Here is a 27,143-nt window from a genome sequence, read left to right on the forward strand (position 1 = left end):
CACCCCTCCCAGCCCCTCACCCTCCCCTTCTCCCTGCCCGACCCTCTCCCCCCCCACCCAGCCATCCACTCCCCTTCCCGCCCCCACTTAGCCCTCCCCCAGCCATCCCCTCCTCGACCCACCCCCCTCATACAGCCCCCACCCAACTCCCTCCCCCCCGCCCAACCAAGCCCCGCCTCGCCCAGTGCTGCCCTGCCACTCCCCAGACCAGCTCCCCCCACCCCTCCCCCTCGGCCCCTCCTCTAGCCCCGACCCACCTCACCCCTCTACCTAGATTTATACCCTCACCCCCCCCAACCCAGCCCCCTCACCCCCCTCACTCCCCATTACCCAACCCCGACCATCCCTGCATATCTCACCACTTTTTTTTAAAAAAAAAAAAAATTTAATTTTTATAATTTTTGTAAGAAATTTTTTTATTCAAAAATTTTTAAAAATATTATTATTTTTTAAATTTGGAGAAAAAGACGAAAATACCCCTGCCACATCAGCAAATAACAGTTTATTTGACACAAAATGAAAGTTGAGGTACTTTTTTGCAAGTTTTCAAAATTGGGGTACTAAATTAAAACAACATGTAAAATTGAGGTACTAAATTGTAATTTGCTCTATATATATTCTATACTTTTTCTGTCAATTAACTACAACAATATCAATTGTCGAAAGCCAAGAAATACATGCAATACAAATTATAAGTTCACGTGATTTCCCTTTTCTTAGCATACATACATGTTTCTGTAATCCAAAATTGCATGCAGGGTTCTTTAGCATATTAAATCAAGCAATAATCTTTTATGTATGCAAACTTCACAAGATAGACCTTTAGATGCATAGAACCTAAGCTCTTATATATACCACATGTTGTGTTTTCCAGATTTGCATACAAAAGGGACTGACCTTGTGAAGCCATCTCAACACACACGAGTAGGGATGCTGCTGCACACCAGGTGTTTGAAGGTATGTCTCTATGAAGCCCGAGTCTTCCTCTCTCTTTGTTTCTCTCTGAATGCACTCCTATATGGAGTAGGATATATGCTAGAATGTAGTGCACGAGAGTGGGGACCCTAGCTTTACTTTTATAGGTACCTTGCCCATAAAGGATTTCCTAAGGGTTATCCATATCACCTCCTGACTTCATGGCCTAAGCAATAGGTATTCCACTGTCAATATAATTCCTAATTCACCTCAAAGAATCCGGATATCCAAATTGGCTTCTCTCTTGTATTCTTAGTTGTTTAGGTGTCTAAATAGGATGTAAACTCAATATGGTCCTAGCACGACATCAATGGCTGCATTTCAAGTTTGCTTGCAGATTTGGCTGGCAGCCTCTTTGCTTGCTGATGGGTTGGCAGTGGCTGGACAAGTAAGTAATGGATTTTGATAAGAGAATGCATTAAATGGTGGTAATTTAAATTGTTGACATCCCACAATTTTGTGGACTTACCTTTCCACATTCAAACAAGAATTGCACTTCAAAATAATAGTATTATTAAAAGAAAAATTAAAGATAATATAGTAAAATTTGAGAATCTATGAGCATAGTTTTTGGCCATATATAGACGAGTTCTGTAATTATCATTACACAAAATATGTTCCATTGTCTATGCTGCCCATGCTGAGAATTTAAGATGTATTTCTGATTGGGAGGCCTTAAAGGTTTATATCTGGGGAGGGTCAAGCAATGATTTGGCTCCTTTTTTGTTCATTTCAATACTGCTCACAAAGTTTCAGCTTCATCACATGAGCATTTGCTTTGAGGGCGAGTGTTTAGCTTTTTTTTTTTTCTGCACAATATTACCAAATGGCTTGTCTTTGGATTTTTCGTAACCTACAATTAGGCAAAACTTAAAACTTTTGAGTATCATGGATGTGCACAGTTACCACTGATTCAAAAAACTTAAGCTGTTACTAACAGCTTAAGTTTTTTGAATTGTTAGGAACTGGACCAACGATATACATCAAGCTGTATGGAAAAACACTAACAGTCCCCTTATGTGTAAGGCTCGCTCAATAACTTATAACTGGGAACAAAATGTGGCCTACTGATGCGGAACTGAAGGAATTACTAGAAAAACAGGTTATCGGGAATCAATCCAAAAGATGTCAAAGACAACGAAGTTCTAATACCATATCAAGTTACTGTTGATCCTAAACAATAATAATATCAAAAGTTTTTTTCCTATGTATGTTTTTATGTCTCATTATGCAGCAACTCAAGAGGTGAGATGTTGTGTGATGTAATTCTATAATTTCTATTACAACTACTGGAGTCTCTGTGAGAGAATATTTGACTTGAGGACTTTCGTCAATAAATATATTGATATTTTGGCATCATAGTTGCAGTAAGATTTTTTTCATTTGATTGGCTTAGATTCTGTAGAGGTTAGAAGACTCGGGAGGATGATGGACACCAACCAGGAGGGTGTCTTGTGAGCTAGAGTTCTGTTGTTTTTATTATCTGTTAAAACTTAAATGTGCCTAGTTTTCCCAGATTTCGTTCGGTGCCCCCCACCTTTGCAGATTTTCATTCGATCACCTAAGCATTTATGGTTGATAAATATTGTTTCCACTTTTGATTAGCAATGACTTCCAAATTGAAACCTTTCATAAGTGTCATAGGGTCAAAGACATAATTGCTTCAAAAGTGCCTCCTTACAATATTTCTTCTCACATTGCTGTTTCAAAGCTGTCTTAGCCTTTCTTAAGACTTTCCATAAAATCTTCTACTATAGTGCCTTCATTTTCTGTAATTGTGCTGCTTCTTATCATCTATAACACTTTTACTCGAATTATTTAGAAGCGTGTTTCTATTCTGAATCTTTTCACAATAGACTGTAATTGAATCACAACTTTCAGGCAATCCTTGCAAGCGCATTTGCAAGGAAAGATCACAGCAAGGCTATTGCCACAGCTTCACATGTATTGCAGGTGTGCTAACTTTTGAACATATAATTTATTCTTTTCCCTTGTCATGTTTTGAATTGCATACATTTCTATTATGCAGATGGCTTTGGTTCTAGGGCTAATGCTCTCGGTCATCCTTACAGTTGTATTACAGTTTGCATCCAGATTATTTACAAAAGACATCAACGTTTTGCAGCTTATAAGTTCAGGCATCCCTGTATCTCTCTACCCTCCCGTCCAAACAAAGAAACAAATAAATTTTTTTCTTGTTCTATTGGTTTCCATATAATTTTAGAGCTGAGAATTCTTTCTTTCTTGCTAGTTTGTTGCAGCCACTCAGCCTATTAATGCCTTAGCATTTGTTTTTGATGGAGTCAATTATGGAGCATCAGATTTTGCATATTCTGCCTACTCGATGGCAAGTCTAAAACTCTTGTTGCTCTCCTAATCAGTTACTATTTACTTTGCTTCTTGTTTACTAGTAATCAAACAAATATTTCCACAGAAAAATCTCTCTCTCTCTCTGACTATTCTCTGTTGACTCCAGGTTTTGGTGGCTATAGTGAGCATATTGTGCCTGTTTGTATTATCATTAAGCCATGGCTTTATTGGCATCTGGGTTGCTTTATCTATCTTTATGAGTTTGCACACACTGGTTGGATTATGGAGGTAAATTCTCTAGCAAATGTGCACTGTTTTTTTAGTGAAAAAAATCTCTACTTATTTATCCTTAAAGGATTTAGTTCCTTGAAGTATGAAAGAAAACTATACTTTCTGTATTTTTTGATTCTTTAGTTGGATAGAAAAACTCACACCACAAGAAACCCTAAAGAAACGTGTTTAACAAGGATTGTCATAACATATTCTGGTGATTATAAATTCAAAGTTGATTCCACACACATTTCAGGATAGGGACTGGAACGAGACCGTGAAGTTTTCTGAAGGAGTAATTGTTGCCTAAATACGTTTCTGCGTACATTCATTTACCTCCAGCATGTCTGACAAGATTGCCGAAAGGGAAACGACAAAAATCTTGTTACGCTGAAATGTGTAGTGTATATGTTCAAGCATTGCAATAACTGTACAATACTAAGATGGGAAGTGGGATTTAATGTTAGGTAAGATCTTGAAAAACAGTGTCACATTTGAAGTCATTTGTGCAATTAAAATGGGAAGTGGGAAGTCCCCATCACAATAATGGCCAAGGCAGCCGTACCTTAAAAAGCTGGTGTTTGTGTTGGTTCTGTCCTGCTGATTTGTTTGGTTTACGACATTAATTTGGTAACAGAACCTAAACTTCAATCTTATGGTGGGTCTATGTCCTTGTGGACCTTGTGGTTTGGTCACAGGCTCAGCTAACCTCACACCATCTTCCTATCTAACTACTCTCTCTCTCTCTCTAATTAATTTTGTAGCATCACCATTATGGTAATAATTGGAATAGCTCTGAATGGAAATCAATATTTGCTAGAATAGCAAATACATTCCCTTATTGGTTGGCCATGTTTCCACAGAAGTTAGCCAAGGTGATGACCGAAATAGTAGGAGGTTTAAGGTTCATAAGGTAACTGATCTATCACAGCAAAATTCCATAAGTGGTACTATGATATATGATTATACACGTGAAAACCATAATCACTGAATAAGACTAAACCCAACAATCCAATTCACACTAAGCACAGACTAATGCAAACTCATCAAAAATTAATTCCCACTAATCCCACACCCTTCATACTTTTGAGTGAATAACGGGAGATTTTTAATTTTTTATGGGAGGAGAGATTCAAATTTAAGACCTCTATTACAAAGAGAAATATCACTAAATTAATAGCTAGTTAATAAATAACATAAAAATGGGTCGTTGCTTGATCGAATAGGATCCTAGATACTCAAGTAGAGGAATTTGTGGATTGAGAGTAGAAAAAAAAAAAAAAAAAGCATCAAAATAATAAACAAGGAATTTGAGAGACAATATATGTAAAATGTTAGATTCCCTTCAATGTTTATTACTGTTGTGCTAAATCTTAGGATTGAATGTATTGTCCCTCACTTTGTCTCTCATTTTAAGTTAAATGAAAACTTCTGCCAAACCATATGTCAAAGTAGATGATATATTGATATGTCAATTTTGCTCCTTTCTTTTTTTTTTTTTTTTTTATAAGGATATATGCCAAAGTAGCTTCTTTTATTTTCTTTTGAGGAGTGGGAAATGGAAGGAACAAAGTAGAGGAGGAATATATGGACCAAGCAACTAAAAAGGTGATGTTGCCAAACTAGATTGGTACCAAACTGTAATCCTCTGCCGCATTTACATCCAAAATTATTTAACAAAAAATGTTATGTTGACAAAATGTTAATATTCCGTGAACATGTTATCTTGGTAATATGCCAACCATGGACCCATAATGATAGTCTGAACATAAACATGCCAAACATTATATTTTTTACAAACATTAATTTGAACTAAATATTTAAATATAATTTCAACTGATCAAGGATCTTATTTGACAATCTGACAAAATAAATTTCTCTATATAAGTATATATATATATAATACAAAGGATTTAGGCCTTCCCTTTATAAATAAAATATTAAAAAAATGGACAAGTATATTTGGCTTCCATGACCCATTGTGATCATGTTTACTTCGTAGGGCTAATTGCCCTTATGCTAGTTCTTCTCTATGTTTAGCTAGTAAAATCACAAAAAGACAGGGAATGTCCTGATCAATCCACTCACCGAAAGTGGAAGTATTTTTAACATTTTTTTTGGCTCCCCAAGTCCCTTTCAACTTTTTTCCTTTTCTTATTTTTATTTTTCTGGCTCATCTTTCAGCCCGGGAGTCATATACGTCATTTTCTTGGGGAGAAAAGAGTACAACAAAGATAATATAAATTCCACCAAACTTATATATCCTTGATTATTCTTTTTTCCTTTGCATAAAAGACCTGATATAAAGGAAGGTGGTGTATCATCATCATCATCATCATCATCATCTTCAACATCACATGATATGATATGATCTCTCAACATCAACACCACATGACAAGATGATATCTTAAGTCTTAATGGAGTAAACAATGACAACACCAAAAACCTACAAACAAGTAACAACAGAATAAATAAAAAAACTGTCAAACCACAACTTTGTTTTTGGTTCCTATATTCTCATCTACAAGCATATCAATTGATTCCAAATAAGCAGTCACTGTTTTTCTTGGCATAAGAATAGCTTATCTTTCTTGGCATATCAATTGATTCCAAACTCACACTATAAGGTCACATTAAAACTGCCACACCAGATCTGCAAACTCCTATTCCGAGGCAGATATATAATATAATCCAGAATCAATATTCCACAAGGATTGAGAGAATCCATATTTTCATACCACTTAAACTATTTGAGAGTTGGGTCAAAATAGCTTAAATGGTATGAAAGTAGGTCATTTAATTAAATTTCGCTATAAAATATCTAATTTTCTCCACATTCCACAATCTAAAATCCCACCACCATAATTTGGAATCCACCAAAGCACAATTTCCCATGCTAATGCTTAGCGTAAGGAAAAAACTTCCTAATAAAGCACTAAAATCAAAATCAATGCCAATGAGAGAAAAAACAATGGAAGATTAGCAAAATGGAACTAAAAACAAAAAGAAGCATATGCAACAATAAGAATTAAAGTATTAGAAAACCAATAGCAGTAAAATTGAATGTTACATCATGGAAGGATCAAAATTTCTCCATTTCCTCTTTATCCTCAGTAACTGCACTAGCAGTTAATGCATTCTAATGTACATTAAAAAACATCATCAGAAACAACATCCTCTCTAATCCCCAAAAACGGACCAGAGGTCCGGGCCCTTACATTATGAAGAAATCTTACAGAAGACAATATAATGACCCTCCTAATTTTTAATGAAGTTGGGAATGAATAATAAAAGGTTAAAAAGGTGAAACAGCCATAGGGTTTTGAGTTTCATATTCATAGAACATGTTGCTCATCATAGAAGAAAAAGATGATGATCATATAAACCTAAAATTTGAAGATATTGGAAACAAAATGACACCTAGACTGGGTTTCATTTTGTTGTGTATAACCCAGAGGTAATCTTACGCTTTCTAACTTTTGTAACAATAAATGGTGAAAATGAATTTTCTTCAATGGAGTTTCTGCATTGGCTTTCATCAACGTTCCTGCAACCTTCCACACCAACTACCAACAAAATCTGGAAAAAAATGCATATGTTATTTTACCAAAACATTCCGGTTAATCACCATGGGGCTCACTGAGCATTGTTTCAATTCTGCTGAGCCACAAGATCAAGATGCAAATGGTCGATCCATGCTCCTAAAACAGCATGATCAACCGAATCCATTTGGGAGTTCACATTTAAACCCTCATTGGAGGATCCAGCGGCCGTAACACCTGAGATGGGCGTATTTAGCTTCTCTTTGATTTCAATAGGAGATTCTTTAACAAGTGACTGAACCCATGATAGATCTGGTTCCTCTCCATTGTTACCAAGCTCAAATGAAGATGACCTGCGGAGCTTACCCAGTTCATCTGCACTAACAGCCCAATCTGGTTTTCCATTCGAGGATCCCCATTTCGACCAAGAATTTCCAGGGGAACCAACATTTGAAGCAGAGTTGTAGCCAAGTTCCCGTGAACTAAGGCTACGAAACTGTTGTTGTTTCTCTCGTTGAGCCAGCATGGAAACCCGAGAGCTCATGGGTGAGATAGGTTCCACATTCTGTGGAGACATCCTCCCAGAGGATGGGACCCCAAAAGAGGCCTGCAATAGAGAATGATCAACAGTTTTAGGGGACAAATTAGTGTGGATCGGTGAAAGCATGCTCTGCTGCTGCTGCTGAAATTGATTGAGAACAGCTGACTTGTGAGTTGGGGAGAAAACAGCTGATGCCAATGCTTGATCAGAGTACCGCGGAGATAAGCTTTCAGCAGAGAAGAGATCATCAAGATTTGAGGGGTTTAATTGCATTCGACCAGAACGGTTCAGTGAACTATTATTCATAGATGGTTGTGAGAGGCAAGACAATTCATTTAGGAGCTGCTGTTGCTGCATACCAAACTCTGGCAGTAAATCGAAGTCCTCCACTTGCATATCTCTCGCACAAAGAGAAGATCTCAAGCGACTAGACTGAAGATTGCTGTCTGGGAGATGCAAAGCAGGGACATTAGGTTGGGGCCAAGCAACAGAAGAGTGTGACATGCCATTGGCAGATGGAGACATGGGTGGAGTAAATGGTGAAGGAGACATGACATTGACCAATGAAGGAGAACCGGGCAAAAGGCTCATTGCAGCAGCAAAATCCATGGCCGATGCACCAGAAGTGCTCGAGCGAGGGGAGGGAACAGCAGAACCAGTAGAGACATATAATGGTCTTAGTTCCTCTGGAGTGTGGGCGAAAAAGCAGACTCTCCTTGCACAACTTGTACCATCCTTGCAAAGTCGGGTTCGATACTGAGCTGGGTGTAGCCAACACTCAAAAACCCCATGAGCATATTCACACATATCTCCACGTCTACAAGCCCCCTTTCGGAAATCAGGACAAGGAACACAGCTGTAATGAAACTTCCTTGGATCCCTTCGTCGTGCGTTTTCCCCTGGATGGACAAAAGGGCACTCAGTCCAATCATGGGAGTAGGCACGTGAACAAGGCCTCACCTTGAACGAATACATTCGGAACTCATCAGTTGAATAAATGCTGTTCTTGATGTCTGGGAGAGAGGGGTCAACCGGGTATTCCTTCTTCTCTGATGCAGAAGAAGCAGGAAGATTACAGAACTTTGACTTCGTTGGAGAACAAGTGAAATCTAAAGCAGATGGAGACCCATTTTCTGGGGAAGCTGAAAGAGGAGGAGAACTTGAATGTAGGGTTCTTGTTGAGATCGTGAGAATTTGTTCACCAACAGAACCATTAATCATAAGGAGTTCTTCTAGAGCTAATTTGATATCATGAAGCCTACGAGGAACAACGATAACATCAACAGGACGATGACCATTAGCATCGACCAAATTAGGATCAGCACCGGCTGCCAAAAGCAGCTTCACACCATCGACGGCATTCTCAGCCCCACCTGAGGCAGCACAGTGAAGAGCAGTGCTTCTATCAAGACTGCAGGTTCGATTTACATCAGCATCAGATAGAGAAAGAATCAGCTTTATAACATCAATACTACCATATGTAGCAGCAACCATTAAAGGGGTCCTCTGCTCATTAACCATCTGCTTTGAGCCCTTTTGTCGACAATACCATAAACCAATCTCATCAATGCCAGAAGGGTCACGTTCAATTGATCGTCTGAAGCTCTCAATGTCATTGTTAGCTGCAAGCTCAAGCAAGCTGGCAAAAGTATCTTCAGTTTCAACTGTCAGGTGATTCATGGCTATGTTGGAGAGTCTACGTTCGTTAACAGAGATAGGAGATGCTGCTGGAGATGAAATGGGTTTTACCCGCACTGATCCATAGCACATGCTTTCATTTACTGGGAGTCCAGCTGGAAATAAAAAAACCCAAACCGTATAATTAAACTACGAGTAAACATCAAATTCATATATACTAATATACATATATATTTATACACACACAGAAACAAGCAAGAAACACAATGAAAGAACACAAGATAATATTAAGGGAAAAAATCATAAATTAATCTATGTTTGGCCAGTGAGAAAATCTTGAAAAAGATGAGAGAAAATGAAGCTTCACACATCTTGAAAATCTTGAACATGAGATAATATCGGAAACAATATTACCAACACTCAACTAAACTTCAATAACGACTTATTATATTGATATTATCATTTGGGTGGGAAATAAAAACCCCACCAAAGACTTTAAGACAAAATTGTCTCCTTTGTATTTCTATCAAAAAGGGGGTTAATAAAACCCCAAATAGATCTGTGAGCACAAAGACCAAAGTCAAAACTCAAAAATACTGCACTGTATATCATTATCAAATGAAACAAAATAAATAAAATCAATTAATACAAAAATTCTTAACCAGACCACAAGGATCAAGCCAGCAACAATCCCAGCATAGGATCTTCTTGAAACCCATTAAAAAAATAATTTCCAAAAAATGTAAAAATTGAGAAAACACAAATTTGACAACTTGTGAAAACTGATTGCTTGAAACAAGAAGCAATCACAGTCAAACATCAAAAAGAGAAACGTCTACAATTTCCATGGAGGTAGATAGAGTCATCATTTTCAAGATCAAGTAAAAGAGAGTAACACAAAGAGAGCAAAGCCAAAGTCTTTAAGGCATGAGTCTCAGAGTGAGAGAGCATATATGTATGTATATGCATGTACATGTGTGTATAGGGTGGAGTTTGTGATCAAAGCGAATCTTACCAAATCTTCCAGCTAAGAAAGCAAGGGTAGCACCATTGAGGCACTGTGATAGTGACGCAGACTAGAGCTTCTGTCGGTTCTCAAACTGTTTGGACTCCGAGAAAATTTCCTCCTCTGGTTTCTGAGCAGACGAGAGAGAAAGAGAGAGAGAGAGAGAGAGAGAAAATAAAAAAGCTTCACTTTTGTTGCTCTTCTTCCATCTCCAATTCCTCTGTCCTCTGCTTTCTCACTGAAATAAATAAAAAATTAAGCTCTGTGAACATTGGCTGACTGTGTGTACGTGGAAAATGGGTATAGAAAAATACGGATCCGCTGTTAGCTCAAAAAATTATTTTGCATAATCGATATATTGACACGTAATATAATTAATTTATGTGTTATAATATGAGTAAATATTATTAATACTATATCCTACTAATATAAATAAATCATTCAATAATATTCTTATATAATAGATTTATTATACCATACAACGATATATCGATTATACTTATAATTTTTTCTTTAAGAGGTATGTTGTTTTCTATCTTCCATAAAATCTAATCTGTCCAAATAATTTAACGGTATTAGGAATTTAGGACCGACCATATAGCTATAATTAGTTTTTATATTTTTTTTTTGGCATAATTTCAATTTAGACACATAACTATATATGCTATTTCAACGGGGTCCACGAACTTTCAAATATTTCAAATATACACCTGATTTATTATGTAAATTAAAAAATGAAATTTCGTCCATCAATTTATTGAGAGATCAGTTAAATGTCAACTTGACTTTTGCTAACAAGGATTAATTGGCGACGTGGCACTAACTCAGCATACATTTCCCGCCAAATGAGCAACACATGTCCACTTGACACAGGCCCACACACCCATCACCTCATTCTCGCTCGTCGAACGCTCTCCTGACCATTTAGTCTCCAAAAAATATCACATTTTTCCCCAAATTCGAATATAAATCTCTCACTTGTGTTCAACGAGCGAGAAAGAGATGATGAGTTTGTGAACCTGTGTCAGGGGTTAGGTGGACCTGTGTCGCTCATTTGGCGGGAAATGAGCGACACGGGTCCACCTAACCCCTGACACGGGCCCACAAACTCTCACTCTCTCTATTATTATTAAATTGTGGGTTCGTGTCGCTCATTCGGCGGGAAATGTTTGCTGAGATAGCGCCACATCGTCAAGTAATCCCGGTCAGCAAAAGCCAAACTGTCATTTAACTGATCTCTCAACGAATCAATGGACATAAATTCATTTTTCAATTTAGATAATAGATCGGGTGTATATTTGAAATATTTTAAAGTTCATGGACTCCGTTGAAATAGCTTATATAGTTATGTATCTAAATTAAATTTATGCCTTTTTTTTTTTTTAGAAACTCACACTAAACTGTTTGCCCTCTGCTTAATTTCTGATCACTCTTTCCTTTCTTCTTCTTCAGCCACAACTACTCAAGACACAATCTCAGCCATGACCATAACTTCCAATTCTAAACTCTCTTAATTTATAGAACGTTGTTCCATGTCTCCTCACACTTACTTACCCTGTGCCCAAATGGCCTCTTTTTCTCCCCAAAGTCCGAACACACCCACTTACGCAAACAATCTCCTTTTTCCCTAAACCTCAATCTCCAAATTTGTCTTTCAAATTAGACCCAACTAAAAAAAAAAAAAAACTGGTGAAAAAATGGGGATGATGGGTCCTTCATTGTTTCTTTGAGAAACAAGAGAAAGTGTGTGTTTTAAGTTGTAGAGATAAAAGTGTTGATTTCTCTATTGGGGGTAAAATTAACCATTTAAATGAATTGTAGACAACACCATCTTAATCGTTGGTCGTGGACATGGTAATTCCTCATTTTCCACTTTCTTTTTCCCAGTTATTATTGTTTCTTTTAGTTAAAGAATTTAAAGTTGTGGGGGTTTGATTTTATTGATTTTTGATTGAATTCATTAGAGAATTCTAAGAGAGAGAATCAGTGGTTTTGTAAGATGAGGGAAGACAAATTGATGATAGCGGCTGATAAGAAGAAAATGAGAGAGAACAAAAATAGTTTTTAGGCATAAATTTAATTTAGACATATAACTATATATACTATTTTAATGGGATTTAAGAACTTTCAAATATTTCAAATATACACCTGATTTATTATGTAAATTAAAAAATAAAATTTCGTCCATCAATTTATTAAGAGATCAGTTAAATGTCATCTTGACTTTTGCTAACGGAGATTAATTGGCGACGTGGCACCAACTCAACATACATTTCCCACCAAATGAGCAACACATGTCCACTTGACACGGGCCCACACACTCATCACCTCTTTTCCGCTCGTCGAACACTCTCCTGACCATTTAGTCTCCAAAAAATATCACGTTTCCCCTAAATTCGAATATAAATCTCTCACTTGTGTTCAACTAGCGAGAAAGAAATGATGACTTTGTGGACCCGTGTTAGGAATTAGGTGGACCTATGTCGCTCATTTGGCGGGAAATGAGCGACACGGGTCCACCTAACCCTTGGCACGGGCCTACAAACTCTCACTCTTTCTATTATTATTAAATTGTGGACCCGTGTCGCTCATTTGGCGGGAAATGTTTGCTGAGATAGCGTCACGTCGTCAAGTAATCCCGGTCAGCAAAAGTCAAGCTGTCATTTAATTGATCTCTCAACGAATCAATGGACAAAAATTCATTTTTCAATTTAGATAATAGATCGGGTGTATATTTAAAATATTTTAAAGTTCATGGACCCCGTTGAAATAGTTTATATAGTTATGTGTCTAAATTAAATTTATGCTTCATTTTTAATAAAAGCATAAGGATAACTACGTTACTTCCATTAAAAAAAAGTCTTATGTAGCTAATGTGGTTTAATTAAAACCGTTTGATTATTTGGATGACTAAGATTTTATGAAAGGTAGAGAAGAACCAACTCTCAAAGCAGAGGAGTTTGAATCCGAAAAGTATTTACCTATCTATAGTGACGTGGTATCGCTTGTATAGAAAATAGAGGCAAAAAAATAAGAGAAAGAGAGTGAGAGCGAAAGGAAGGATGTTTTCACACCAGAGGATATGTACCGCTGTTGTAATAATTTAATCTTTGTCTTTCCGTCAAATTCTATAGAAATTCAACCTAAATTCACCGCACATGAAACATAAATTGTCATCTCGAGATAATCGTGTGTACCTAAATCCATCAACACCCCTCTTCAACCTGCGACGTGGGATCATTCTATTGGTCAGAAAGACAGATTTCTCCATTGAAGTGATGACACGTCAGCTACAATGGTGGTCGTGCTAGCAGACAAGAGAAAGTGTGTTAATTTCTCACATGGATTTGATATGTCCTTGGAAACCGGTTTAGAAGGTGGAAAGGCGGTAGGGGTAACCGGTTAGGTGGGTGTGAGTGGGATTAAGGTGACCGGTTGGATGCGCGCGTGCACAAGGTGGATTAAACTGGAATGGAAGGGGGACTGGCGTCCGCCAAATGAAGGAGGGGTTTGGACCCGCTGGTCGCAAGCGTACGGGAGCGGACATAAGGCAGCAGTCAATTCGTTAATTGTGGGGTCAAATCACAAGTGGGGAAAAAAAACATAGAGCACCAACGACACAAAACATAAACAAAAAGAAAGAGGCAATATCACATTAATTTAAAATAAAAATCCTACACTCAACTATATTAAAATATAATAATGCTAGTGGTCTCACATTTTTTTTTTTTTCATATTTGTATCTCATTTGATATGTCATTACTTTACTAGAAGGATATTTCTTTTTTCTTTATTTCTTTTTTAGGTTTTTTTTTTTTAATTTTTAGTGTCCAATGTATGAATGTCATGTAAAATGGTATGAAATTGTAGTATAAAAATGTAGTAAGTGTAACATTACTGATTAAAATGTACTCAATTTTTTAGTTATAATTTGTTGACAAATATTACAATTTTTGCATGAAATTTTGAGACAGCTTCTTTTAACTCAATTTAAGCATTGTATAATTTATAACTCATGCTAATAATATTTCTCTAATAACATAACATAATTTTTTTAAAAAATTATTAAAGATGAGTGCAAATATACAAAATAGGAGTTTGAAAAATCACTGTCCAAAATTTTTCATGTTATCTAAATTTTTTTCATGTTATCTTAGATTCTTAATGAATAATAATAAATATTACATTAGACTTTAGAATTTTGTTATCAGACTATTAATCTTAACAACCTTACAATATGAACCATCTCAAATATGTATTATTTTTTAAATAGAGGTGAGACTCTGTACAAAATTCATATAGTTGAATCTCATCTTTGTTAAAGAGCTCATCAATTGAGATCGTCCAAATAATAATATCATAATCTGAAACACAATTCATACAACAATCCAATTTGCTAATCGTTCAGATTAACAGCCTATTAACATAAGATGCAGCTATTCTGACCTAATTTTTTATTAGTAGTCCCAACATATTTTTTACACTCAAATAAAAAGTAGATTTTACAAAAAATTATTATTATACCCAATAGATTTTCCCAAATCATCCTTATGAAAATCCAATACCACATTCAACTTATTCTACTTTCTATTACCAATATAAACACCCAACTCCATCTCCCCCACCACCATCAAAACATAAGATTGAATTGCACCACCACCACCGAATCAAAATTCTGAATTTGAAACTGGCCGAAAAATGATATCACATTCCACAAAATTAGAGCCTGTAATCAACATCTTGAGCTAATTTCAAATTTTTCTTTAATAACAAAGTTAACTGCAAGGCCGAATAAAAAAAAAACTACAAAAGGCCGAACGAGAGAATAATAAATAAAAATACAAAAATATGATCACCACTGAGATTATAGAATTTTTTGGTTTACAGTTTGTTAAAAAATGAATGCCAAGTTCTCAATAAAGGGTCGGGTGTTGTCTGTGTTTTGTTGGCCTGCCGTAATCACATGCTCTCACGCCCACGTTAACATCAGCTCATGCCTCTTCGCCGTCCAATCCCTATCCAAATCCAACTATTAGATCTTGAAAACACCTGCAACCCACTTTGACTCACTTCGCCAATCCAATATCTACGTGGTTTATTTCTTGATCTCATTTTTTTTTGGTAAAGCTAAAGAAAAAAACCTTTATTACTTTAAATAACCAGATTGTTTTACACAGTATTAGTTCAAAGGGTCGGTTTGAAAACTTCTGTACTTTCTCAAAAAATGAAATAATGAAAATAATTCATTTGAAAATTCTCAAACTATGATTTGAGCAATCATTCATCAATATTATGCTTGTTTGTCTTGATATAAAGAATGTTAGTGTAGTAGGGTTTATGATTTTGTTAAAAATGAGAGGTGTCTAGAGATGTTGGATATATTAATAATGTTAGGTATATTATAAGTAAATTAATTTTTAAAATTTTTAAATTAAATATTTATTCTTAATAGTCAATTTACATGGAATACAATTAAAAATTAATACTTTATTAAATTATTAAAGTTACTAATAAAAAAATTAAGTTGGAATAGCGACATCTATTAAGAATCTAAGATATATGAGAATTTTATAAAAATAAAAAAATTAATATTTATTTATTTATCTATTTAAAAGGTTTCGCATGGGGAAGAAGAAAACTTTTCAGCCGCCCCAGTTGACCAAGTAATAAAGTGAACCAAAATCAATGTATATTAAAAGGGATAGGATACAATCATACAAGTACTTTTGACAAAGACTTTAACAATTATTTTGAGCATCTTAGAAGATTCAAGGGTCTAAAATAAAACCAATATCTAAGATCTTTACTCATTAAATGACATCAATGTGGAATTATAATTAATATAATTGGACTCAGTAACATCTGTAAGAAGTTTTACATTGGATTATAATTCATCTAATCTTTCATGAATTGTCTTTTTTTTTTTTTTTTTTTTGGAACACAGGAGAACTTTCATTGAAAGAGATTAGGAATTAGCAACATCCTGAAGAGATTGATGAGGCACCAACCAATCTGCCTTCGCCTCTATCCATTAAAACAAGGCAAGGGTGTCTTCCATGAATATCTTGATTAGTAATGGTTGCTTTCCCAAACACCAAAACTCAACCTAAAAAAATAAACAGATAATACAAAAAGTAAAAATAAAAACATACCCATCCCCCTTCCCTTCCTTTTCTTCCTCCCCCAACTCCCATTTTCTCTCTTTTTCTGCATCTTTCACACCTCTCTCAGTGAACTTGGGATGGCTCCCAGCGTTAGATAGTTGCACTGCCACCTGGGATTTGAAGTTCATTGAGTTCTCACGTTGTTTAGTTTCCCCTTCGTCTGAATTATGATCTCTCTCTCTCTCTCTCTCTCTCTCTCTCTCTCTCTCTCTCTCTCTCTTTATTTCTCTTATTTTTTTTCTTTTATTAATTATAATTCCACATCAGATGCCATGTCATTTAATGAGGAAAGATCTTAAATATTGGTTTTATTTTAGACCTTTGGATCTTTTAAGATCTAAAGGCTGAAAATGATTGTTAAATTTTTTGTCAAATTACTTGTCCCATGATCCTATCCCATATTAAAATAGAATGTTAATTACAAGATACTCACAAACTTTTAATTTAACCAAAATCACACAAACCCAATAACTTACTTACAGCTCTATCACCTCCATTTAATTACAAGATACTGTCATAACTTACTTACAACTCACCTCCATTTAATTACAAGGTACTGACATAATTTACTTATAACTCACCTCCATTTAATTACAAGGTACTGACATAACTTACTTATAGACCACCTTCCAGAAAACCTAAGACAAGATGCGTAACCTATGTCCACGCATAATTAAGACAATAACTCTTAAATTAAGACTATTTATATTTTTATACAACAAAAAACATAGGTAAACTTGAAAAAATTGAAACTGAACTTATCAGAAAATTAAAATTGCGAACTGAAACTACATTAGAAAACTGAAACTATATCAGAAAATTGAAATTGCAAACTGAAAGTATATCGGAAAATTGAAAAATGTGAATTGAAACTGTATTAGAAAACTGAAACTGCATGATACAACAGAAACTCAGTCAATTTAAAATCAAAACAAGAAAATGGTCGTAGGAGCAGCAGCCGCCATGAACTCGCACCTATTCCACAACCAAAATTCAATTTTTCAAGGGTTTTGAGCTAGCATTCGATACTCACATGTCCAACAGGATGAGAATGAACCAAAACAAGGGAAACCCAATCACTAGTAGGGGTGGGCATTTAAATCGGAACCGGGGGGAAAAAACCGTAAAAAACCACTTTGACCAAAACTGGTCAACACCGGGTCAAAACTGGACTGGACCGGTCCAATCCAGTTCCGGTCCGATTTTTCACTTCACAGAACTAGACTGGACTGGATTGGACCGTTTAATTAATATGTATTTTTAATTTTTATATATATTTAATTTTTATACAATTTTTATACACTTTATAAACATTTTTATACACATTTTTACACACATTTTTACATACATTTTTACACACATTTTACACATTTTAGATAATAAAATTAATATTAACCTAGCTATATTTTAGACTCTAAAATATATTTTATATAACCATATGGCATATTATTCTATATATAATAATGTTTTAGTATATAATTGTAGTTATACCTTTTATAATAAAATTAATATATTTTTTATACTCTATAATCTATATACTAAACCCTATATAGTATATACTAAAATTATTATAGTTATAGGATATAGTATATAGTTAATTAGTTATAAACTTCTAATAGAGGAAATTATGTATTAGGGTTTAGGGTTTAAAGTTTAAAAGAAACCCTATAATCTAATAATATATACCGTAAACTCTAAAAGTAATAAGTATATAACTATATAACTAATAACTATATAAGTATATAAACCCAATTGAAATCCCAATAAAACCCCAATTAGACTCATAGTCAACTATAAGTCTATAACCCTATACCCTAATACAATTATAACCATATACCCTAAACTATATTAATTAGTTAATTACTCTATACATATATTATATATAAGTAATAAGTATATAAGTATATAACATATATAACTATATACCCAATTGAAACCCTAATTAGACTCATAGTCAACTATAACCCTATATCCTAATACATTATAATCATATACCCTAAACTATATTAATTAGTTAATTACTCTATACATATATTATATATAAGTAATAAGTATATAAGTATATAACATATATAATTATATAAGTATATAAAACCAATTGAAACCCCAATTAGACTCATAGTCAACTATAACCCTATACCTTAATAAAATTATAACTATATACCCTAAACTATATTAATTAGTTAATTACTCTATAGTCTCTATATATATATTATATATAAGTAATAAGTATATAAGTATATAACATATATAATTATATAAGTATATAAAACCAATTGAAAACCCAATTAGACTCATAGTCAACTATAACCCTATACCCTAATACAATTATAACCATATACCCTAAACTATATTAATTGGTTAATTACTCTATACATATATTATATATAAGTAATAAGTATATAACATATATAACTATATACCCAATTGAAACCCCAATGAAACCCCAATTAGACTCATAGTCAACTATAACCCTATATCCTAATACATTATAACCATATACCCTAAACTATATTAATTAGTTAATTACTCTATACATATATTATATATAAGTAATAAGTATATAAGTATATAACATATATAATTATATAAGTAGATAAAACCAATTGAAACCCTAATTAGACTCATAGTCAACTATAACCCTATACCTTAATAAAATTATAACTATATACCCTAAACTATATTAATTAGTTAATTACTCTATAGTCTCTATACATATATTATATATAAGTAATAAGTATATAACATATATAATTATATAAGTATATAAACCCAATTGAAACCCCAATTAGACTCATAGTCAACTATAACCATATACCCTAAATTATATTAATTACTCTATACATATATAACATATATAACTAATTAACTATATAACCACAATTGAAACCCAATGAAAATTAAAACCCCAATTTAATTACAAAACTCAAACAGACTCATTGACTGAAGTCACTAAACAAGTAAACAGTCAAACTGTTTCTGTGTTTCATTTTGACTGACTCGAAGACTTCAAACGAATCAAACTCAATTCAAAGACTGAAAGTTTGAAACCCTCAGCCCTCAGGTCCCTCACGCCGCAGCCCAAGCCCGCAGTCACTCACTCACTCAAACCCTCAATTCGGCGACTCAGACTTCAGATAGTAGCCCGCAGATCTCACGCCGCAACCCGCAGTCACGCAGACCGCAATCGCGATCTTCCTCTCGCCGTCACGGTCTTCCTCACGCAGTCACACCGTCGCGATCTTCCTCTCGCAGACAGCCCTAACCTCTCTTCCCGTCGCCGTCGCTGTGACGATCTTCCTCTCGCGACCAGTCCGTCGCCGTCGCCCCGTGGGTAAGTTCTTTCATCACTCATCTCTCATATCTCAGTATCTCGGGTTAGATTTTGGGTGAGATTTAGGTTTTGATTTAGGGTTAGGTTTAGGGTTTGATTTGGGGATTTCGGGTTTGATTTTCTGATTTACTAGATTTTGGATTTGATAATTGTGATTTACTGGGGTGACAGCAACTCGTGAGTGAAGATGAAGAATCATAAGAAGAAGAACAACAACAAGAAATGCAACAAGAGGAAGAGCAACAAGAAGAATAACAACAAGAAGAAGAGGATCAATAAGTAAAAGTAGAAGAAGAAGACGAAGAAGAAGAAAATGGAGCCACTGATCAAGACATTCATCATGACAATGCTGCTACCCAGGTATTGGTTTCAATTCTCTGTTTGGGTTCCAAGAAAATCAAATATGCTGAGTTTTTTTTCTTGGGTCTGAAATAATCGAACCCCAAGATGGAAAATTTGATTTGTCCTACATTTTTCATGCATTTTCTAAACAACCCATCAAAGCAAGCAATGATTTTGGTATTTTCAAATTCTTTAATTTGGTAATTTGATGTCAACCATGAAATACTTAATGATCATAAAGTAAAGATTTCATTGTTGTTGTTGTTGTTGCAGGTTAACTGTGAGAGAGAATTTGTGAATGTGGAGAAGAAGGATGACAGCTTGGTCATTCACTTCAGGTGCCACTGTGACAAAGCCTATCAATTCCTTCTCAATGGAGGCGACTGTTACTACAAGATCATGTAGATGGCCCAAATAAGCATTCATCATTCTTGGGTTTGAATTTTTCATACATTTGGATTCTTTTCTTGATACCCAATTCAGTCACATTGGTCTCATGCTTAGGTTGTTGTTTCATTCTTGGTTTTAGATCATACCCTTTTAGATACAGCACTCATTCAATTCTTTACAAAGATTCTTTTTGGATGAAATCCACTACTGTTGCAGACTTGCAGTGCTATCAACCTTTAGGAATTTCCCTTATTTCTTTAGAAATATGTTTTAGATGATACCTAATAAATAGTGCTCATCAGGCCTGGGTCTATATTTTTTCCCCATAAGAAGTCTTCTTATATGATAACCATTTTAGATGAAGCACTCATGGCTCTAAGGTGTCAGCTGTACAAATTGATGGTTTAGGTGGATGGATTACCAATCATTTGGTTGGTTGTGACTGGATGAATCTTTTCCTTGTTTTTTTTTTCCCTTTGCATTGTACTGAAGTACATGATGTGGAATACTGCATGAATTCTGAAGGTGAGAAGATGATGAAGTGTACTTTGTTGGAATTCTTCTATGTTAGTAAATGAATAAAATTTTACTGGTTCTTCTTGTCTTGTGAGTTGTAAATGAAGAATGAATGTATGATCCTTCTGTTTCTGATGTCATAAGTGCAATATTGAGTTGAAAAATCATTCTCATGGTTGCTAAATGTGGTATATAATTATAACTTTATATATGGAAAACTTGTTGTGATTTGTTGTTAAAAACTAAAAAAAAACATGTTTTAAAATATTTTTCGGCCCAAAAATTTAATTGGGCTAAGGCCCAAATAGTGAGGCCCAGTCCGAAACAGTAAGCTGGACTGAACTGGAACTATTCCAGTTCAGTTTGGTCCAGTTCTGAGCCAAAAATTTCAGTTCTATAGTACTAGACTGAACTGAATTAATTATACAGTCCAATATGCAGTTTGGGGTGAGCACTGGACTGCACTGGACCGTGCCCACCCCTAATCACTAGCGTCACCACTCGTAACAGAGCCCGCGGTGGGTGAGAACTTCGAATTGGGGGTTTTCAATCCTATGTACAACAATTGAGCTTCATCAACACCACCAATAGAAAGAACACGAATAAAGGATCTGTTTTGACACCTAGGTCGCGGCTAATAACCGCTGGAGTTGTTGGAAAACCGTTAGAGAAGCCGTAGCCTTTCAGGCTTCACACTGCCGCGTGCGGTGGTCGATTGAGGTAGAAATGGGCATGGGGAGACTTAGTGTGAAAAAAGGAAGAGTTCCTTAGTGGTTTGGCACCCCAACTTCGCCGAATCGGCAAGGTCAGGACATGGAGTCAACCCTGGGGCTCCGATCGGGTCTGGGGGTTTCTGGGCTCGGGTTCTGGGGGTTTTTGGGTGTTCCGAGCTCACAAGGATGAGAGAGGAACTCAGGGGTGGTCCTTTCGTCGCCATCCATGGCCGGATGCGCACACACGCCAGAGAGGAAAGTTGCAGCGAGAGAAAACAGAGAGTGATGAGAGAGAAGAGAAATTTCAGAAATGTAAGAGAGAGAGAGACGTGAAAAAGGCGTGAGTGAGTTTAAGAGAGTTTTGAAAAAATTCAAAAATTAACAAATTGGTGCACTAAAGAGTTTTGAAAATGATAGACACTTTATTGTTACATATAATAAATTGGTGCACTAGAGATTAAATAGGATGCATGTAATGCATCTTATAGTAATTAATAGAGCAAAATGCACTGTTGGTCCACTTATTGTAGTGGATTTCCCAAGTTGGTCCACTTTTTTTGCACCGTTACCCAATTTGGTCATTTCCGTCAATTTTTAGTTAAATGCCGTTAAAATTCAGCATGTGCAGAGCATGTGCCATTTTTTTTAGGACAAATGAGTCTTTTCCACCCCAAGCCTACACTCAACTGACCCCACCCCTTATTTCTCTTATTTTCTCCCTCCTCTTTCTTTCTTCCTTCTTTTGCAACACACGCCCAAACCACCATCTAAACAATTTTTTTTTTCTTTTTGTCAAAAACAAAATTTCTTCCTTCCTCACCCACCCGAGCAACTCCTAACACAAACCACCATCTCTTTCCCTCGACTCCCTCACTCTCTTTCTCCAACTCTCTCCTCCGCAGCCCATCACTAAAATTTCACAAAAACTCACCCAAAAACACAATTCAACCTGGAAAATGTCTTCTAGTACCCAACCAGACCAAGATAGATGGAATCCACCACCAACCTGACGCCGTAGGTGGCAGCACCGGTGGTGGCAGTGGCAGAAACACTTAGAAACACATAAATTTCAATAATTTCAATCCTAACTCAACTCACAAGCAACAATTGATAACCAAGGGACCAAATTCGGGTGAGGGGAGCCTAACCCAACCACCAACTGTGGCTGAGCCCGTGGTGGTAGTGGGTTCCCTAAACTGTTTTTCAAATTTCACAAGAATTGGCCCAAAACAAAGATACCAATAGCAAGAACACGAAGAGAGGATCAAATTTGATACCTGGGTCAACCTAATTAGCCGCCAGAATTGACCGGTAAAGACACAGGAGCCGATGCGGCTTCTCGGCGTTGATTGGCCGTGCTCAGTGGTCCGATGAATGATCCCAGACCACTCTTTTGCTCATAAAAATGTGGAGAAGATGACTGGGGTAGTGGCCGGTCTCAATTTCACTGGGAAAATGGGTCAACGACGATGGAGGCCGATCATTCTCGGGCTCGACTTTTCGTTACACTGCTTTTATGGGTGTTCTACTCACAAGGGGAAAAAGAGGGGAAATAGACAAGGGGTGGTAGTCTCGTCGACAATTGCCGCTGGATGGCGTTGCACACACCGGCGCGAGCTGCGGAAGAGAGCGTTGCAGAGAGAGAGTGAGGGAGTTAGGGAGAGAGAGAGAGAGAGAGGGACGGTGGTTTGGGGTTGCTCGAGTGGGTGAAGGAAGGAAGATTTTTGTTTTTTTAAACAAAAGGACTCTACTCTATTGAATGAAGTTCCAGCAAAAAAAAAGAAAGCAATTTCGAATGAAGAATTATTATGGGTTTGCAATTTTCTTAGGATTTATGTTGGCGTGTGTTGTAGAAGAAGAAAAAAAGAAGATGGAGAAAAAAAGAAGAAAGAAGGGTTGTAATCAGTTGGGTGTGGGCTTGGGATGGAAAAGACTTATTTGCCCTACAAAAATGGCATATGCTCTGCACATGCTGAATTTTAACAGCATTTAACTAAAAATTGACGGAAATGACCAACTTGGGTAACGATGCAAAGAAAGTGGACCAATTTGGGATGAAAATTAATTCGTGGACCAACTTGGGAAATCCACTATAATAAATAGACCAACGGTGCATTTTGCTCTAATTAATATATATTAAAATTTGTAATATATTTGGGTGTGATATTCGAACTGGAATGATGCATCCAAGTGATAATCATTGCGCTACATGGCAAATGGAGGATGAAAGTACATAAATGACCTAGCATATGGGACTCGCGTGACGAGATTTTCCTTTTTGAGTTCGTAGTACAAATTTCCAACATGTATTGGTCTCACGTACTTTGGTCATGGAAATCCTTCTAGTTGGATAACTTTGGAGTGAAAAAAATTTAGAAACATTTTTTTTTTTTTAGTATGAGCTTTATGGTGTAACCGTGTAGCTTATATAGGTGTAGGTCTCACATTACATTATGTGTGTGATATAATTTAAAAATAGAAATTAAAAAATAATTTAATTCCATAACAATTTAGCGGTGGGAATGGGTCGAGTCGGGCCATTATCGGCCAAACAACCGACCCACTCGACCAACCGAGATTGATGGATTTTTAAAACCATTATCGGCCCGACTTTGATAGGTCGATTGTTGGGTGGCAACCAACTTTTCCGGTTGATGTCTAGTCGGTTGGTTCAACCAACTGACTTTTTTGTACCAATCAAATCCCAAGTGTTTCTCTCAAAACCCACACCTCTTATATCGCTCATCGCAGGCCACCTTGTCTCGCTGAAAAATGATTTAACCCAATGAAATGGAACACAGCCCAACAACCCCAATACACAACTCATACAAATTGATTTACTAGTAACTAATTTGCTCTGAAGCATGGATACGCCATTTTGGTCCCGTATCCCGTGTCGGATACGTATCGGATACGGATACGCATCAGATACGGACCGATACGTCTTGGATACGTATCCAAGTCAACGAATACGTATTTGACTCATTGGATACGTGTATCCTCTGACCTCGACACGGGTATCCGATTTTTTGGATACGTATACGCCCAATTGAAGAAAACGAAGAGAATTTAATTTGGCTGAAGGATACGAAGAGTCTCTACCTTGAAATCATGAAAACGATCGAGGACTCTAAGCGTCTGCCACAGTGCACTTCATCTTCTTTAGCCAGACAGCCACTTCTTCAATCTTCAGTTCTTCACTTACTCTTGCAAACCCAAATTGGAGAGAGTCAAGAAACCCAAATTGGAAACTCAAATCGGTCGATCGACCTGCACCGCACCGCCGAAGAGCGACGATCGACCTGCGCCGCACCCGATTCATCTACTGATTCTACTGGTAAGCGGCTAAGCGCAGAAACCCACGACCTGCCCCGCACCCGATTCACCGCCAACGAGCGAAGAAACCAGAAACCCACTTCATCTCCTTCAGCGTCTTCAGCCACTTCATCTCCTTCAGCGGCTTCAGCCACTTCATCTACTGGTAAGTGCGAAATGGATTACTGTTGTTTGGTTGATAATAATATAATCCCGTGTTTGGCTTCAGCTACTCTACTTCATTATTTTAAATAATTGTAATATAATATAATATAAATTATATTAGTTAATATATATACTGGTGTTTCACTGTTTGTTTGTGTCTTTAGTCGTATAGTGTATACTGGATTACTGTTGTTTCGTTGATAATAATAAAACTGTTTGTTTGGCTTCAGCTACTTCATTATTTGATTGTAATATAATATAATATAAATTATATTAGTTAATATATATGTTAGCTAGTACCGTGTCTAATATTAGTTAATAATATATATGTTTCGCTCGTAATATGTTTCCAAATGAGTTATGCAATATATATTTTTTTATGTTGCTTATACTGTATAAATTATTCAAGTATGTTTTAAATTATTCATATTATTATTATTATTATTATATATTAACATATATTTTTATTTGCCGTATCCATGACGTATCGTATCCTAGTTTTTAGAAATTTGTCGTATCGCCGTATCGTGTCGTATCGTATCGCCGTATCTGTATCCGTATCGGTGCTTCATAGCTAATTTGTGTCTCAAATGAGTGTATTCCAACTCTGAAAAGTTAACTCAAAAGCCATATTAAATATGATAATAAAAAGCTAGATCTAAGAGTTCGTATTTGAAACAAAGACATTTTTTGAAAAACAAAACAATGATTACTATACTGAAAACCCAATTCAGCAAAACTGCAAGATAACACTAAAATGAATAAACCGCATCTGGGTCCTCAGGTCTCGAAGTAAAAAGTGTAATTTACGGGGTCTCGTTCGAGGCAAATGTCAAGAAATGCATCAGAGATCTGGTTTGTCGTTGTTCCGTCACAGTAGAGGCAAGGATAAATGATCAGAGATTAGGGGAAGAGAAAGGAGGAGAAGACGAAGAAATTGGGTCCCTTCTCGCCGGTGTTGGGCACAGACGACGACACACAAGTCGGAGAAGGAGACTGGAGCGAGGGAGAGAAGAAAGAACAAAGAAACTCCCAAATGTCTTAGAGAGGAAAAATGGGAGACTCAGCTAAAAGAGAGAAAGATATGCTTGAGAGTTGGGTTTGGGCCTGTTTTTTGTTTTCCACTCACACACATAGCCGGCCCACTTGTACCAAAAGTCGGTTGTTTGGGTCGGTTGCTGGTAACCAACTTTGTGCAATTTTCACAACCGTCAACCAACCCATGTCTACATGGGTCGGTTGGAATTATCGGCCCGACTTGGTTGGGTTTAGAGGTGTACAACGGGCTGGCTCGGCCCATTTAAAGTCGGTCCATTCGTGTCGTGCTTGGGCCGGCCCAATTATTTTAAACCTTAAGCCCAGCCCGGCCAGCCAATAATGGGTCGAGCCGGCCCAATTAATTATTTTAAGTTTCTATTATTGTTTAATAAATCAAATAGTCTTTGATGTCATTCCATTTTCTATCAAAATTTTTAATTTTCTACTGCTTTCATTCCATTTTCTATCAAATTTCACCACCAAAATCAAAATTAAAAATTAAAAATTAAAACAAGGCTAATAGTTAAAAAAAATTGAAAAATACTAGTATAAACGGGCTGGCCGGCCCAAACCCATAACGGGCTCGGGCCAGCCCAACGAGTGGTTATGTTTGTATTAACTTGTTAACCAGTTAGTTTTAGAACATTTTTGTGCATATACATATATATATATATATAAACAGAAATTATCAATCGCTCATCATATATATATAAGTTTTGGAATTAGCACATTGAATGATTATGTCGATGTAGAATTTCTTGGAGTGTTATTTATGTGTTTGTGTTATAATATATGGCTAACATATATATATATATATATTCATGTAAAACATGTCAATATATAGTACAAGTGGAATTAGACGGCTGCGACTCGTGTGTTGCGAT

The 27,143-nt window shown here is 36.1% G+C and overlaps 2 protein-coding genes across 2 annotated transcripts; one reads left to right on the forward strand and one right to left on the reverse strand.

Annotated features, from left to right (window-relative positions):
• Positions 1–691: 691 nt before the first annotated feature.
• On the forward strand, positions 692–4,060 carry LOC147299272 (protein DETOXIFICATION 42-like). The gene is made up of 8 exons (XM_086229891.1): positions 692–701; positions 875–957; positions 1,313–1,363; positions 2,857–2,928; positions 3,005–3,121; positions 3,227–3,322; positions 3,452–3,573; positions 3,812–4,060. Exons 2-8 carry the CDS (start codon positions 931–933, stop codon positions 3,834–3,836), a joined length of 510 nt encoding a protein of 169 aa, XP_086086017.1. The 5' UTR covers positions 692–701; positions 875–930; the 3' UTR covers positions 3,837–4,060.
• A 2,520-nt stretch (positions 4,061–6,580) lies between these two features.
• OXS2 (CCCH-type zinc finger protein with ARM repeat domain-containing protein) lies at positions 6,581–10,560 on the reverse strand. Its single transcript, XM_086227864.1, has 2 exons — positions 10,292–10,560; positions 6,581–9,431 (listed from the first exon to the last, which is right to left on the reverse strand). Exon 2 carries the CDS (start codon positions 9,406–9,408, stop codon positions 7,207–7,209), a length of 2,202 nt encoding a protein of 733 aa, XP_086083990.1. The 5' UTR covers positions 9,409–9,431; positions 10,292–10,560; the 3' UTR covers positions 6,581–7,206.
• Positions 10,561–27,143: the final 16,583 nt, after the last annotated feature.

The sequence above is a fragment of the Dryas octopetala genome, chromosome 1, assembly GCF_963921425.1.
Source record: "Dryas octopetala chromosome 1, drDryOcto1.1, whole genome shotgun sequence".
NCBI classification, from domain to species: domain Eukaryota; kingdom Viridiplantae; phylum Streptophyta; class Magnoliopsida; order Rosales; family Rosaceae; genus Dryas; species Dryas octopetala.